Source organism: Passer montanus, unplaced genomic scaffold (assembly GCF_014805655.1).
Source record: "Passer montanus isolate IOZ18808 unplaced genomic scaffold, ASM1480565v1 scaffold17, whole genome shotgun sequence".
Classification (NCBI taxonomy): Eukaryota; Metazoa; Chordata; class Aves; order Passeriformes; family Passeridae; genus Passer; species Passer montanus.
In genome coordinates this window covers 9,763,082-9,776,979 of record NW_024364270.1, presented here as the reverse complement: position 1 = coordinate 9,776,979, position 13,898 = coordinate 9,763,082, and the positions used below count along the sequence as shown (strand labels likewise).

The following is a 13,898-nucleotide window of genomic DNA, read 5'->3' as shown; positions in this document are numbered from 1 at the left end:
AAGAGCAGGGAGGCTGCAGTGTACCACTGGAAAGGGTAGGACTGTAGCTGTCTCTACAACAGTGTCTTGCAAACCCCTGAACAGAGATCTGTGCCCTCAATTTAGCCAGAATAGGAAATGTTGTGAAAATGGTTTATACTTTACAGTTCTGCTACAAAAACTACTCAGATAACACAGTATTTTAATATAATTTACCTTTGTGGTATGTTTGTGACACCAGTGTACCAAATAAGTGACAAAAACTGTGACCATGAACAGTACTGTAATCATCATGTCATTGTGCTCTGACATACCCAGTGATGACCTGGTATTTGGATGTGACAGTTCTGCTATTAAGTCCTCATAAATACCTAAGCACACTAAAGCCAGAATAAACTTGACAACAGTAACTGTCTTGCCAACATTTGCAGAGATTGCGCTTGTACACACCCAGCCTTCGAGGTATATTTTATACTGCAAAGCTCTTAAATACCAAATCAAAGAACTACCACACCCATTTATGGCTTCCTTTGATATATATGCCTTTCAAAAGGACTCTGTTCCTTCAACATATACTTTTCTAGTAATGTAAACAACCCAATATTGCCCTGAACACTTGTTCTATTTACATGAAGTTCTTTTTACTGGTTTCCCTCTCCTACCAACTAAAGTCTCTCAAGCTTCCAAATGAAATAACCTATCTGATCTGTGGGACTTAGGATTTGTAGTGACCGACCACTGTAGTTTGGCAACTTTATTTTTATATTCTGGTTTGTTTATTTGTTTGTTTGTTTGTTTTGGGGGGATGGAAGTGCAAATTGTAGCAAACTAAACCAGAAAGGTTTGTGTGACTTATATCACATTCCACGTCCTGGAAGACAGCACCACGGGTGCTTCAAATTCAGCTTGTGACTGAGTCCTTTGGGTTTTTTTTAACAGAATAGGACATTTTAGCACCTGGGTCTAGCCATCAGTTTGATACTTCCCCCTCCACAAGCTTTTACCAGCCTTTTTCGACAGCAACAGGTCACAAGGGAAAGCTCCAGGCTCAGTAATAAGGAAACTCTTACCTCTGCCACTGTGTGTATCTGGTTTGGTGCAGGCCTGCCTAGCCCAGGAGAAGTCCCCATGAGGGACTTTTCATCTGTGAAGAGTAAAGCAGAAGTGCTAAATGGAAGTTTGCAGGTGTCAGGATGCATAATTGTCCATGTGTCTCCCCCTGTGAGATCCTGGAGCCAAACTGTGTGCTCAGCTCCATGGGGTCCCCAGGACACATTTCAGTGGCCATATAGAAAACAGACAGTGGAAAGCAAATTGTTCATCCCTTGGTTGAACTACTAATTGCCTCTTTGGAAACAAAATATAAGATAGCTGCATAGCATTTCTTTTCCTGTATATGCCTGTCCCAAGATGAAAATCTTTTTCTTATGTAATTTTCTGTCCCTGCTCTGCTCTCTGCACAGCTGATTTACCCTGCACTGTGCAAACGCAGCTCTTGTTTACTCTTTTCATGGTCTAGAACAAGCCCTCAGTCATCCCAGGGGCAGGGTTTATTCCCATGGTCAGAACAGAGAAATTTGGTAGCAGGGGATTTTGCAAACACCAGAGGAAAAGAAATCTTTAGCATTGGGAAGAGACAGCTTCCTTGATGCTGTCAGGTTTGCTTCCTTGTAGGATGAGTGAACAGGATGAAAATGGGACAGTGCTATTGAAGGAACATACTTTGGTGACAGCACTATGCCTGCCCAGGTAAGTCCACATTTTAGTCCCTAGTTAGTCCTTCAATCAAAATGGGCAGCACTGTAAAGACATTATAGCATTTTCTCAGCAGCCTCATCTGGTGTGATGTATGTGCCCAGTATAGTGTGATACATGCTGCCACTGAACAGCAGACAACAGCAGAGAGAAACACCAGCCTGCACAACATGAAAACACTCTCTGGACACTACTGAACTCTTTGGTATTGGCAAAGAAATAATATAAGCACATTGTTATCTGTATACAAATAGCATGATATTTCTGAACCACGGATCAGGAGTTTTAGATAGGAATTGCTCTATTCCTTAGCTAAGGTAACAGAACCATATAAATCTACATTCCAACCAGTAAGCAAATTTATTAATTTAATCACTGCCACCAAATATAATGGCATATCTGTATTTTCATGCAATCACACACAGTACAACTTTTATAATTTAGTTTGCTAAATTAGAATTTAGTCTGCTTTTATAATTCAGTCTTCTGGTTTTTGCCACTATTATACAGTCCATTTTTAATTTGAAAGCTATCAAATTAACATGTAATTATAAAAAAAGTGTGCAGACACGTAGCCTTCTGTTCTCTTCATGTTTATTATTTTTAACAGACAGCTGCCCACCTGTGCTATGTTTCTGTTGCCAGAAGATTGTAAATCACTGTGAAGTGATACACAGGTCAGTGCCACCAAAAGCGTCACTAGCAATGGCAGCATGTGGTGGGAAGCAAAAAAAGAAGAAAAAAATATTACAGCACTTGCCTCTGTGCTTGTCCAATGCACTGTGAGTCTTGCTAAACGTGGGCCTTGCACTGCCCTCCACAAGCTTAGCTTTTTCCTCTAAGAAGAGAATCCAACAGCCAGTAGTGATCTGCTGTCAAACAAAACTGCTCACCTTTGCACACCCTAAGGAACAATTTGGAGAACTCACAAGCTGCATTCAGAAGGGAACCTTGTTTATACCACAAGGAGTCCTCCTAAAAAGCTGCATGTCTGTAGTAGCTGTTAAGTATTTTAAAGCATCATTCCTAAGTAATTGCTAATTACATTACTTTATTACAAGGCACAATTAAATATGTGCTTGAAGTCATCCAGCTATTTGCTGTTTCAAGGAAAACACTTGAGTCAAAAGGATTTCCTAAATGGAGTCATTGAAGTGTTTTATTTCTCCAACTTCAGGGATTATTTTAGATGTGAATAACTGGACATTGAATAACCCATTAAATGTCATTTCCATAAATTGTTTGTACTTTACATACATAAAATGTTTTATAGGACACTTTTGTTCTCTCTTTGAGACACCTTGCACTAACTACACTTACACCAATGGTACTCCACTTTATGGACAATTTGGTCTAGGATGATTTGTGTATTTCTATTTTCAAACAGATCATTAACAGAAACCAACACAGACATACATTGATTTTTCACTTTTACTGAAACTAAAAGGGACTGTATAAAGGACTTAGAGATAAACCTGAAGGTGAGAATCACAGACTGCATGTAAAAGTACAGGCTTTTATGTTCCACCTAAAACAATTACAGGTTACACCACGCACAATTTAGACACAGCAAAGGGAACTGAGCTATTTGAGAATGCAGTTTGTCCTCTCTGAAGACCTTCTGAAAGTGATGAGAGGAAAAAAGTAGGTTAAAATGTGAACTTCTAACTTCCACCATCTAAAGCTGAATGATTTTTAGCTGAATCTCAGGCATTTGCTGGTTCAGTCAAAGCTGATAGTCATAATCCTCAAAATTCATACCTAAGTATGAACTGCCAGTGGAGAAACCTGTCTTCACTACATTTTCCAAGCTCTTCAACTTCCAGAGTTGAGTTGAATTGGCATCTCACCCAAAATCCCGATGCCAGCATGTGATATGATCCTTGGTCTTCTCCAGCAGTCAGTCCCAGAGTGTTCTTTGCTTGCCTGAAGTTAAACACTGAAGATACAGAAGGTGTCCCTGCTATTTTGATTCAGATCACCAGTGGGATGTGGAAAATGAAGGCTGCTTTTATAAATATTGATTAATGCAACACGGGAAAGGAGTGAATAAAGAAGCAGAAAACCCTTTCCTATATATTTTATGCCTATCTTCTCATAGAAAGACAGACTCCCATAAAATTCTACTTCAATTAAGTAGAAGAGAAGCATGAAGCTAAATCTTTAGAGGAAGAAAGCACCTATATAAAAAAAAAATAAATTCTCATACCCTGATGTCTAATGCAAGAAGAAACTTCTTCATCAGTACCTAGCCTTCTGAGGATGCCTCTACATTGCTGCCTTAGTATTCCAGACTGTGAAGTGTCTCAGAGTGACCCAGTTGGCCTTGTTTCAAAATGTCATAGATACCTGCCTTTTTGGTGCTTCTCTCTCCCATTACACTATGTAGATAGCCTGTCTGTTGAATTCAGGGCCAGAGCTTCTATTACAGGGAGAGGTATGAAGAAATTGGGCAAAACAAAACTAAATTTTAATCACTGTCATCCATGCAATGCTCTTGTCCTACATGTCTGGCCAAGACAAGCTCAGGTCATAAGCACTCATGGAGATCTATTGGGTCCTCTACACATGTTACAAATGAGAAAAATGGTCCAAAAGCCCAGCAAAATAGGCTATTTGTTACTAATAAGCTTTGAGCTGGACTGAAGAATTATTTGCAGACAAGGAAGCGGAAAAAACCCCACAAAAATAAAAATAAATAAACACATGTCCGTTCCTATCCAAAAATAAACATTTCAGAGTTGAAAACCTAACTGCTAGAGGCAGGGTGAATGAAGGGATCATGGCTGACAGGAATAGGCTCTTCTCACTACTCAGGTACTACAAAAGCTTCTGGAAGTTGAAAGATAATTAGTCTCCCGGTGAAGCTTGGGTTGTACATCTGGTCTCTGACAAAGCATCAGATGGTAGCATGGTTAACTGAATCTGCTTCAGCATCCCTCAGTGACTCACAGGACAGAGTGGTGCAGGCAGAGAGAGGAAAAGGGAGTGCATATATGCATGCAAACAGAAAGACAACAAGGTGGCACACAGCTCTCATCTCTTTAAAGTTTTTCAGCTGGTGTGTGCTGAAGAAGGTACTACTACAAATTCAAAGGGTGCTATTTGTATTTGACTGGTTTAACTCTGCTGCAGTGCAAAATCTCCTGCCTGGGTCCCAGATCACCAAACGCCACCCTCAGACTGCTGCCATGCACTGAGCAGACTACAGCTACCACCATTACAAGTCTGTCTCCAGCTCCACTTCAGTGCAGTATGATTTAGCTAACATCTTAATGCCTTCATAAATTTACCCTTGAACATTCATAGCATTTCCATCAAAATTGAGAGTCCTAATGGTAAAAAAAAGTCTTTAAATGCTATAATTACTTATTGTAATAGTATTTTTATACTACTAAGCAACTACCATCCAAAAAATGCTTAAATAAATAAAAGCTAAGGCTTCTGCTTTCTAGTTTGATCTGCTACTGCTCTGGACATTTAAACAGTATACTCTGAACGCATCAGAGCAGCAAATGAAGCACCTGGTAAGAACAGGCTGGAAAGCCTTTAACAACAGAGGACAGGTCCATAGTGGGCAAGGTGAGCTGGACAAGTTGCCCGTGCTGAGCCATGGGACAGGGTGTGTGGCGGGCCCAGTGAGTTGAACATCAGTTCAAGGAAATCTCACGACTAAGGGGCGAGGCAAGGTTTGCATAACACTTCAGTCCCACTTTCAAGCCTCAAAAAAAGCAGCAAGAAGGGAACCTCTCAAAATCCCTGCTGGGGAGGATGTCATTAATGCCATCTGGGTGTCAGCCTTGCTTGAAACTGCAGCGACTGATGTGCCAACTTTAATTAACATCACGGGTATTTTCTTTGTGGAACACACAGGACTGCCCATGCAACTATTTGTTCCCAGGGTCACACTCTCCAGCCACTCAGTACCTAAAGAACCTCCTTCAGCTGGGGTTACAAACAGTGAGCCCTGAAGAGCAGCAGCAGTTGAAGAGAGATTAGCCTCTCCCAACAATTTTGCTTCAAAGCAGATGTTGGTGGCAGGATTAGCATTGAGGCCAGGCTTCTCCTGATTTATTGTCGCTCCTCGCTTTTCTCTTACCCATTTGCTAACCCGCACCTTGGAACCGCCGCTCCCGGCTCAGCCTCCGGCCCCGCGGCGCCCCCAGCCCACCGGCCCCAGGTGTCCCCGTCCCCGGCGCCGCTCGGACGGGCACCGCAGCCCAGCCCTCCCCTCCGCCTCCCGGTGCGGCGGGGGCTGCGGCGCCCTTCCCAGTGCGGGCGCTGCCAGGTGCGAGGGCCCGCACCGGACCCCGCCGAGCTGGCGGCGGTCCCGGCGCTCCCCGGGACTGGCTGCGGGCTCCTTGCTGGCGGCGGATTACGGCCGCGGCCGGGCGAGCGCGGTTCAGCCGCAGGCTGCCTGGAGGAGCCGGCCGGGCCACTTTCCCCGCTCGCGTTTGCGGGGCGGCACGCCGGGCTGCAGCGGGAGCGCCTGCGGGCTGCTCCTGCGGCGGGGCCGGCTCCCGGCTGCGCTGCGCGAGCGAATAAAGCCGGGCCGCGTAGGAAGAGATTAGCTCGGGGTTTACTCTTCACCCCCGTAGGGATCAGCCGAGGACAGAGCCTACCCGCCTCCCTAAAAATGGGATTCCCAGAACGCCCTAATGAAAAGCCGGGCCACGATCAGCTCGGGGGAGCTGGGGGGAACACGGCCGCCCCCCACGGGGTATGACTTCGGGAGCGAAAATATGGAGGGAGGGAGAGAAAAGAAAAAGTGCCATTTGCTCCGCCGGCTGCGACGGCCGCCCCGCGGCTGGTGCTGGCGGAGCGCCGGGGGGAGAGCCGGGGGGAGCGCCGGGCCGCGCCCCCTCACCTGCCCCCGCCGCCCCCGCCCGCCGCGCCGCGGCTGCCGCTTGTTTGCACTCGGCTTATCCGGAGCGGAAATTCCTTTCCGTTTTTGTGAATGACAAACTCATTAACGATTCATCAACACAACCTGTTCCAGCCGGCCCGTCGCCGCGGCAACAGCCCCTTCCGCGCGCCCCCATTGGCTGCGGCGGAGAATGTATCCATTGAGCGGAGCCGCGGTTGTACCCATTGAGGAGCCGCCGGGCGCCGGGCTGCGCGGGGCCGCGGCCCAGGGGCAGCGCAGCAAAGGAGGGCACCGCCAGGCAAGGGGCACCGCCACCGCCGCAGCGCTTCCATGCTGAGCCGGGGAGCCCCGCTCGGCGGCACGTTAATTGGATTTCATTCACTCGTGGCGGAGGAAAAGCCCAAGGGCTCGGGCTGCAGCGGCGATTAGGCAGGTTCATTCAGGGATTCATTGACAGAAAAGAGAGGAGACAGGGCAGGCTGGCTGCGCGCACGCAGGCACACACACATACACACACACACACACGCGCTCACACTCACACACACGGCCGGGCCGGGGCTGCTTCTCCCTCCCCGTGACTCCACCGCCGCCCGGCGCGGGGGAAGCGGCGCGGGGGGGCTGCGTGATTCATTTTCCTGGGGCGGAGGGAGATAAGTTGTGCGGAGTTAGAGGGGTGCAGCCCGCCCGCCGAGCCAGCCGCATGCCTCTGTGAGAGAGAGGGGCGCTTCCAGAGCACGCTCCGCTCCCCCCGTCCTTCCTCATGCTAGATACGTTCAGACCCGTCCCTTTCGCGTCGGAAATGGCGATTAGTAAATCCGTGGCGTGGCTGAACGAGCAGCTGGAGATGGGCAACGACCGGCTACTGCTGATGGACTGTCGGCCGCAGGAGTTGTACGAGTCGTCCCACATCGAGTCGGCCATCAATGTGGCCATCCCCGGCATCATGCTGCGGCGGCTGCAGAAGGGCAACCTGCCCCTGCGGTCCCTCGTCGCCAGCAGCGAGGAGGACCGGGAGCGCTTCGCCCGCCGGTGCGGCACCGACACCGTCGTGCTGTACGACGAGCACAGCCGCGACTGGAACGAGAACACGGGCGGCGAGTCCGTGCTGGGGCTGCTCCTCAAGCGCCTCAAAGACGAAGGCTGCAAGGCATTTTATCTGGAAGGTGAGAAGGGCTGCCCAGGGTTGGGGGACAGATCTCTGCCCGGGTAAGAGGGAGGCGGGGATGCGGTCTGCAGCGTTCCCCGGGCAGTGGATTGATGCGCCAGGAGAGCAGCGACCTGGGTAGGGGGCTTTTCCTCCTACTCCACACCGCTCCCCCCGCCCCCCCCACCCCGGGTCCATCCTTTATCATTGTTTAAAGAAACCTTGATGTTTGAAATCGCTGTGGTGGCGTGGGGAGGACAGGGCTAACGGGGATTCCGGCATGAGCCTGGCAGAAGGAATTGTCTCCGAGACACCTCTCCAGCGGTCCCCGCAGGGCAAAGCGGTACAGAGCTTTAATCTTGAATGTGCTGAGCCCTCCACCGCAGCAGGCGATTTTCTTAACCCTTCCTTTAAGTTAGTCTGTCTGGGTTGAGAGTGTGACATTTTTCTCCTTTTTCCCGGAGCTCGAGAGGGTGCAAAAGAGACGCTCCTTTGCAGGCAGGGCTGTACCAGGGAAGTAAGTCGACATGCCATCTTATATCAGGTTGCATTTTCTCCTCTTTGCTTTTCTCTCCAGGTGGTTTTAGCAAGTTCCAGGCCGAGTTCGCCTTGCACTGTGAAACTAACCTAGACAGTTCGTGTAGCAGCAGCTCTCCTCCTTTGCCAGTCCTGGGCTTGGGAGGCCTCCGAATCAGCTCCGATTCATCATCCGACATTGAATCTGACATTGACAGAGACCCCAATAGTGCCACCGACTCCGATGGCAGCCCTCTTTCCAACAACCAGCCTTCCTTTCCGGTGGAGATTTTACCCTACCTCTACTTAGGCTGTGCCAAGGACTCCACTAATTTGGATGTTTTAGAAGAGTTCGGCATTAAATACATCTTGAATGTTACTCCTAACCTGCCTAATCTCTTCGAAAACGCCGGTGAATTCAAGTACAAACAGATCCCGATCTCTGACCACTGGAGCCAAAATCTGTCTCAGTTCTTTCCTGAGGCCATCTCCTTTATAGGTAAGAGCCGGTTACTTGCTAACATCTACATGTCAAAGGGCAGAATTCGTTATATTTTGCAGAATTCGTGAATTTCGGGCGAGAAGCGGTAGCAGCATTTATGGCCGTCTCTGGGCATGCCCCGTTCTCTGATTTTAAAGCCGGCTTAAGTTGAGGGGCTGTTGGGGACTGTTTGTGGGGGGTTATTGAGAAGTCCCGGTGAATTGTGAGCGACCTTTGCAGGGTTGCACAGGCATACCTGATTTGTCTGGCTGTGGAATTCCTCCTTGAGTCATTGGTGTTGGATCTGGGGACTCAGCCCTGCGCATGTTGAGGGATCTTCTTAAACCACTTCCTGGCGGATGGGGTGGGGGGCAAATAAGCCTGGGGTCGATAGCTTATTTGATCGTTTGCTTTGTTGGTGTTGGGTTTTGGGGTTGTTTGCTTTTGGTTGTTTGGGTTTTTTTCCCCTTTTTTCCGTGAGGTTACTGAACAGCAGTATAATAAAAAGAAACGATCTGGGAATCTAACTTTAGCTTTTAAATGCAAGTTATGAATAAGCGGTGTCCCTGGCAAATATATTGCCGGAATTTAAATTAAATCTCGTGGTAATAATGATATAGCTCTCGGGCTCGGTGCCTCGGTCAGGCGTCCCTCAGACGGAAATCTGTACCCTTGGGCCCAAGGAGTTCTGGTTAAAATCTGAGCTCTCCTTCGTTTTGGGGAGGACTCAAATTGCCCCATCGGGGTACCGTGGGGTGGGCATTGCATTATCTGTTGGGAAGCTGTGCTGTAATCCGGTTGAATGATACCGGTAATAGTGGAGAATGTAGGTAATCTGAGCCTAGCAGGAAGAAATGTGGGCTAGAAGCCACAAAGAAACTAATCTCCAGGCATTGTAATGCATTTCCTATTACAAAGGAACCCATTTTCAACCAATGTTGACATCCTGTTCCTCCTAATGGGCTGTCCCCTGTGACTTCCCTCATTCTTTTAAAATGCCTGAATACCTCCATTGTTAGCTGCACAACAGTGGGAGAATAATTTAATAGACCTTTGCAGTCTGCGGGTCTGTATAAAGCCTTTCAGTGACATATTGCAGGATTTCCATGCTGGGGCAAGGGGACTGTAAGAATTTAAAGGCAAATCTCCAGGCAAAAGCCTGTCTTTTAAACCTGACTTTTAAAACAGTGTCATGCAGCGTGTCCTGCTCCCTTTGTCTCATTCTTAGTTTTCTCAGCTCCTGGACTTGGGTAGTAGGGGGAGTGGATTCCTCTCTTGTCCTGGTTTTAAGCTGCTGAAGTTAACTCTTGAGTTGCACTGCTGGCCACTGGGATCAGAATTGTACTTTCTTCCTACTTGATACTAATCTCATTTGTGTTGAGAGATCAGTTATCAACCCTCTGTCTTACGTGTCCTTCTCTTCCTCTTTGTACAGATGAAGCACGGGGGAAGAACTGCGGTGTCCTGGTGCATTGCTTAGCAGGGATCAGCCGCTCGGTCACAGTGACGGTGGCCTACCTCATGCAGAAGCTGAACTTGTCCATGAATGATGCCTATGATATTGTCAAGATGAAGAAGTCCAACATTTCACCCAACTTCAACTTCATGGGTCAGCTGCTAGACTTTGAGCGGACTCTGGGACTGAGCAGCCCCTGTGACAATCGGGTGCCGAACCAGCAGCTGTACTTCACCACCCCTTCCAACCAGAACGTCTTCCAGGTGGATTCCTTGCAGTCCACGTGAGCTCCCACCACCTCCCTTCTGTCCATTTCATGGGATCACTCCTCAATGGTTTCTCTTTGGCAGTGATAAAGAAATGCAGCTTTCTCTTTTTCTGGCCTCTGCTGTTAACAAGCAGCTGCCAGTGCAGGCAAGGAAAGGTTACACAGTATGGAATGGGCTATTGCAAAGGGAGGGGACTGGCGAGCTCTCTGGGCAGCACCGTAGTGCCCGGCAGCACGTGGGCAGTATGCTCATCCCTGCTTGGGCAGTAGCCGGGGTCCGAGGACTTGCCGTGTGGTAGGTGAGGCTGGACAAGCTGGACACGTGTTCTCTAGGGGCTGGAACTGTCCTTCTGCCCTCTGCTCTCAGATCTGTGACACACATCTTTGTCTTCAGTGAAGACTGGTTATTTTTGTTTGTTTGTTTTAATTTAGAGGAGCCAAAGAAAGAGATTTCAGCTTAGTGTATTTGGAGTACTTGTTTGCTAGGAGCTTGGTAGTATTTTACTTGATCAATGTAAATATTTTAACCTTAAATTTATTTGCTTTTATTTTTTTTCTTAATTCACATGTACTCAAGAAATCAATCCAAGGGACACCTGTGTTTTTGTTCTTTTCATAAATTTTGCTTTGTTTTAATTGCAAAGAATATATTTGCAGCATGCTGAATTTTATTGAAGCAAGCTTTCCATGAGGGAGAAGTGGCAATGGTGAGAAGTTTGCAGATCAGGTTTCGTGAGCAAGTAGAGTCTCTTCTTTCATATATCTTTCTTTTCCTTTTGGTGATTTTTTTTTCCACATGCTTTTGATGTAGGTTCCATATGATATACATATACATATATATATATTTAAATTAAATTAATTTTTTGCCTTACCTTTTGTAAATAAATCATCTGGGAGGAGGTTTGTCTTTGAATGCGAAAGATTTTTGATGACTTTTTAAAACTTTCAGATGTGCTAAACAGTGCATTACCTCTGTACAAATTCTTCAGGGAGCTTCACCTCAAATGCAATATTTTGCGTCTTTTTTTTTGTATAAAACTGGAAGTATGTGCGAGCATCTGTACCTGTGTGTACGCACAGTGAACCTGCACATGGTTGCCAATAAGGGAGAGTCTAATCCACAGTGTAAAAGTTTTAAGATGGAATTTATTATAAGAATGTAAAACCTTAAATTATTAATAAATAAATAACTATTTTTGGCTATGGAGAAGCTGGCTGGTTTATTCCCCCTTTCCCCTCTGTGTAGTTGTGGTTAATTGCACATACCCACATGGTTATGTTTAAAGGCAATAATTGCCCTCAATAGCTTTTGTGCATCCCCTAAGACAATAAAACCTTGGTTTCCCCTTTGGTCCACTGGTGCCTAAATGAATAAACAGTGAATGTGCTAGGTTCTCATCTTGCTTTGGTGAAGGGAATGCTTTTGAGGGCCTGTAGGTTAATTACAAAAAATTCCAGCATCTCTTTGCTGTACTAGGGATGCACCTGACTCTGGGCCATAATTTTTTTTCTCATTATTACTAAGAGTAAGGAGGTGTTGTTTTCTGGCTTTGTTTATGAATTCTGGTCACTCTATTACAGATGCCAGGAGATGGGTTCATGCTCTGCTTAGCTGTCTGGCAGGAACTCATTTCACAGAGATTCATCAACAGTCTGCAGCCTGTAAATGATTTTTCTGCTGCCATTCAGCCACCTTGCAACTTAATGAAGGCAAGGAGGAAAAGTCTATATATACACTTAGTCACCTCATTTCCTCTTTGGACCCTTCGAGCAGTTCTGTCTCTGCAGAAGGAAAAAGGGGGATTATAGCAATTGCAAAACTTCCTGCTGCAACTTATATTCATTAACATCCTTCCCGATGATAACTGGCGCAAGGCAGGGTGGTGCCAAAATCTGTGTGCAGTACCACAGTGAGGGGCTGGGGCTGTCGGCTGAGGTACTGCAGAACTCCTGGCAGCCAGAGCACATTTGAAGTAATTTTAGAAACTGCAAGTGTGTGAAATGAAATGCAAACAAAACATGGGAAAAAAGTGAGTCAGTGTCTCATGCAGTGGCCTAGATTGAGTGCATAAACTGTGAAAGTAGAAGTGGGTTGCAGTTAAACTTGGCTTGTGCTAATCCAGTTTTGAACGGTTTCCGCTCTTGGCATTCCCTATGCTGTTCTGTTCAAAGTGGAGATTTGCAAGCAGCTCTAGCAATTTCCTGTCCAGCTGCAGCTCAAGTGACTCCCTTGTTTGGTTTTTTTGGTTGGGTTTTTTTTTTTTCTTTTTCTTTTTCTTTTTTTTTTTTTTTAATATGGTCTGTGGATAATTTTAGCCAGTTTCCTCTTTGTGGATTATTAATCTGCTTTCCTTGTAGAATCTACATAGCTGTGTCCCTACTGTTCTGCTGAAGTTAACAGATGGCCTCCCCGCCACTTCCTCTCGTTTCGCTATGGGTTTGTTGTCAGGCCACTTCTGAAATTAATAGTGTTTTCTGGCCGGCTGCCACAGGCCATTACCACAAAGGGGAAGTAACACATCTGAATAGCAGGAAGCCGGGCAGGGTCACAGCGTGAACTGAACCTGTTGAGTGCAATCAGACCTCTCCCGTTTGGCAAGTGTAAGGCTCCTCTTCCCTCCCCCCTTTTCATACGCCTTGCACAGAGAAAGGGCTGGCACCAAATGCCTCAGCTGTTTGCACCGGGCAAATACTTCCGGCTGAAGGAGTTGGGAATGTTAGTTGTGACTAGGTGCCCCTTAAGGTGAGGAGGTAAAGATCAGTATGTGGCTGTGTAGCCCAGGGGAGGAGAGCTTTGGCTTTTTCTGCAAACTGCTTTGAAAAGTTAATGCTCACAAGGGCTTCCTGCTTCCTTCCTGCTGCACTGAATGACTAACACCAAATGGGTACTTCTGCAATTCATCATTTTTTGTGACAAGCAAGCACAGAGGAGCTTTGCTCACAGACACACACACACACACAGCAGAGGCTGAAAACTTGTTCCAGATTTTTCCTTGAGCGAGGCCCGATGCAGGGCTGTTTCAGGCCCTCGGCTGAACTTGAACAAGACTGTGTCACAGCAACTTTGGTCACAGGCAACCCCAAATCACAAGTGGAGTCAACCCAAAACCTGGTTCAATGTCTGATTTTGCTGGGAGTGTTTGCAGTCTTAGGCTGGCTCCGAATTACAAGGGGTTTGGAGGAAAATTGATGAAAACTCTAACCTGCAATGTTCACCCTCCCCACAGAGGTTTCCAAATAACTCTGTCTGAGCGTGGTGCAGGGAATGGCTCATCCTACATCAGCACTTGCCAGCTTTCCTCAGCCTGGGTTCTGCTTGCTTCTGCATTGTGTGTCCTGGTTACTCCATCTATCCCTTCCACAGCACTTATTTCAAAATAATTCACTTCCTCTGTCCCCTGCTTCATTTGAGTCCTTGCTGGGATGGGGCAG

At 46.9% G+C, this 13,898-nt stretch overlaps 1 protein-coding gene across 1 annotated transcript; it reads left to right on the top strand.

Annotated features, from left to right (window-relative positions):
• Positions 1–7,200: 7,200 nt before the first annotated feature.
• On the top strand, positions 7,201–11,673 carry DUSP6 (dual specificity phosphatase 6). The gene is made up of 3 exons (XM_039704136.1): positions 7,201–7,764; positions 8,323–8,760; positions 10,178–11,673. Exons 1-3 carry the CDS (start codon positions 7,362–7,364, stop codon positions 10,483–10,485), a joined length of 1,149 nt encoding a protein of 382 aa, XP_039560070.1. The 5' UTR covers positions 7,201–7,361; the 3' UTR covers positions 10,486–11,673.
• The last annotated feature ends 2,225 nt before the right edge of the window (positions 11,674–13,898 follow it).

What these genes read in the sequence shown, in the direction of transcription:
- DUSP6 (XM_039704136.1), top strand. Translation starts at nt 7,362, where the DNA reads ATGCTAGATACGTTCAGACCCGTCCCTTTCGCGTCGGAAATGGCGATT. An exon ending in CAAGGCATTTTATCTGGAAG is followed by an intron (nt 7,765 to 8,322) that starts GTGAGAAGGGCT and finishes TTTTCTCTCCAG; the next exon opens with GTGGTTTTAGCAAGTTCCAG. An exon ending in TGAGGCCATCTCCTTTATAG is followed by an intron (nt 8,761 to 10,177) that starts GTAAGAGCCGGT and finishes CTCTTTGTACAG; the next exon opens with ATGAAGCACGGGGGAAGAAC.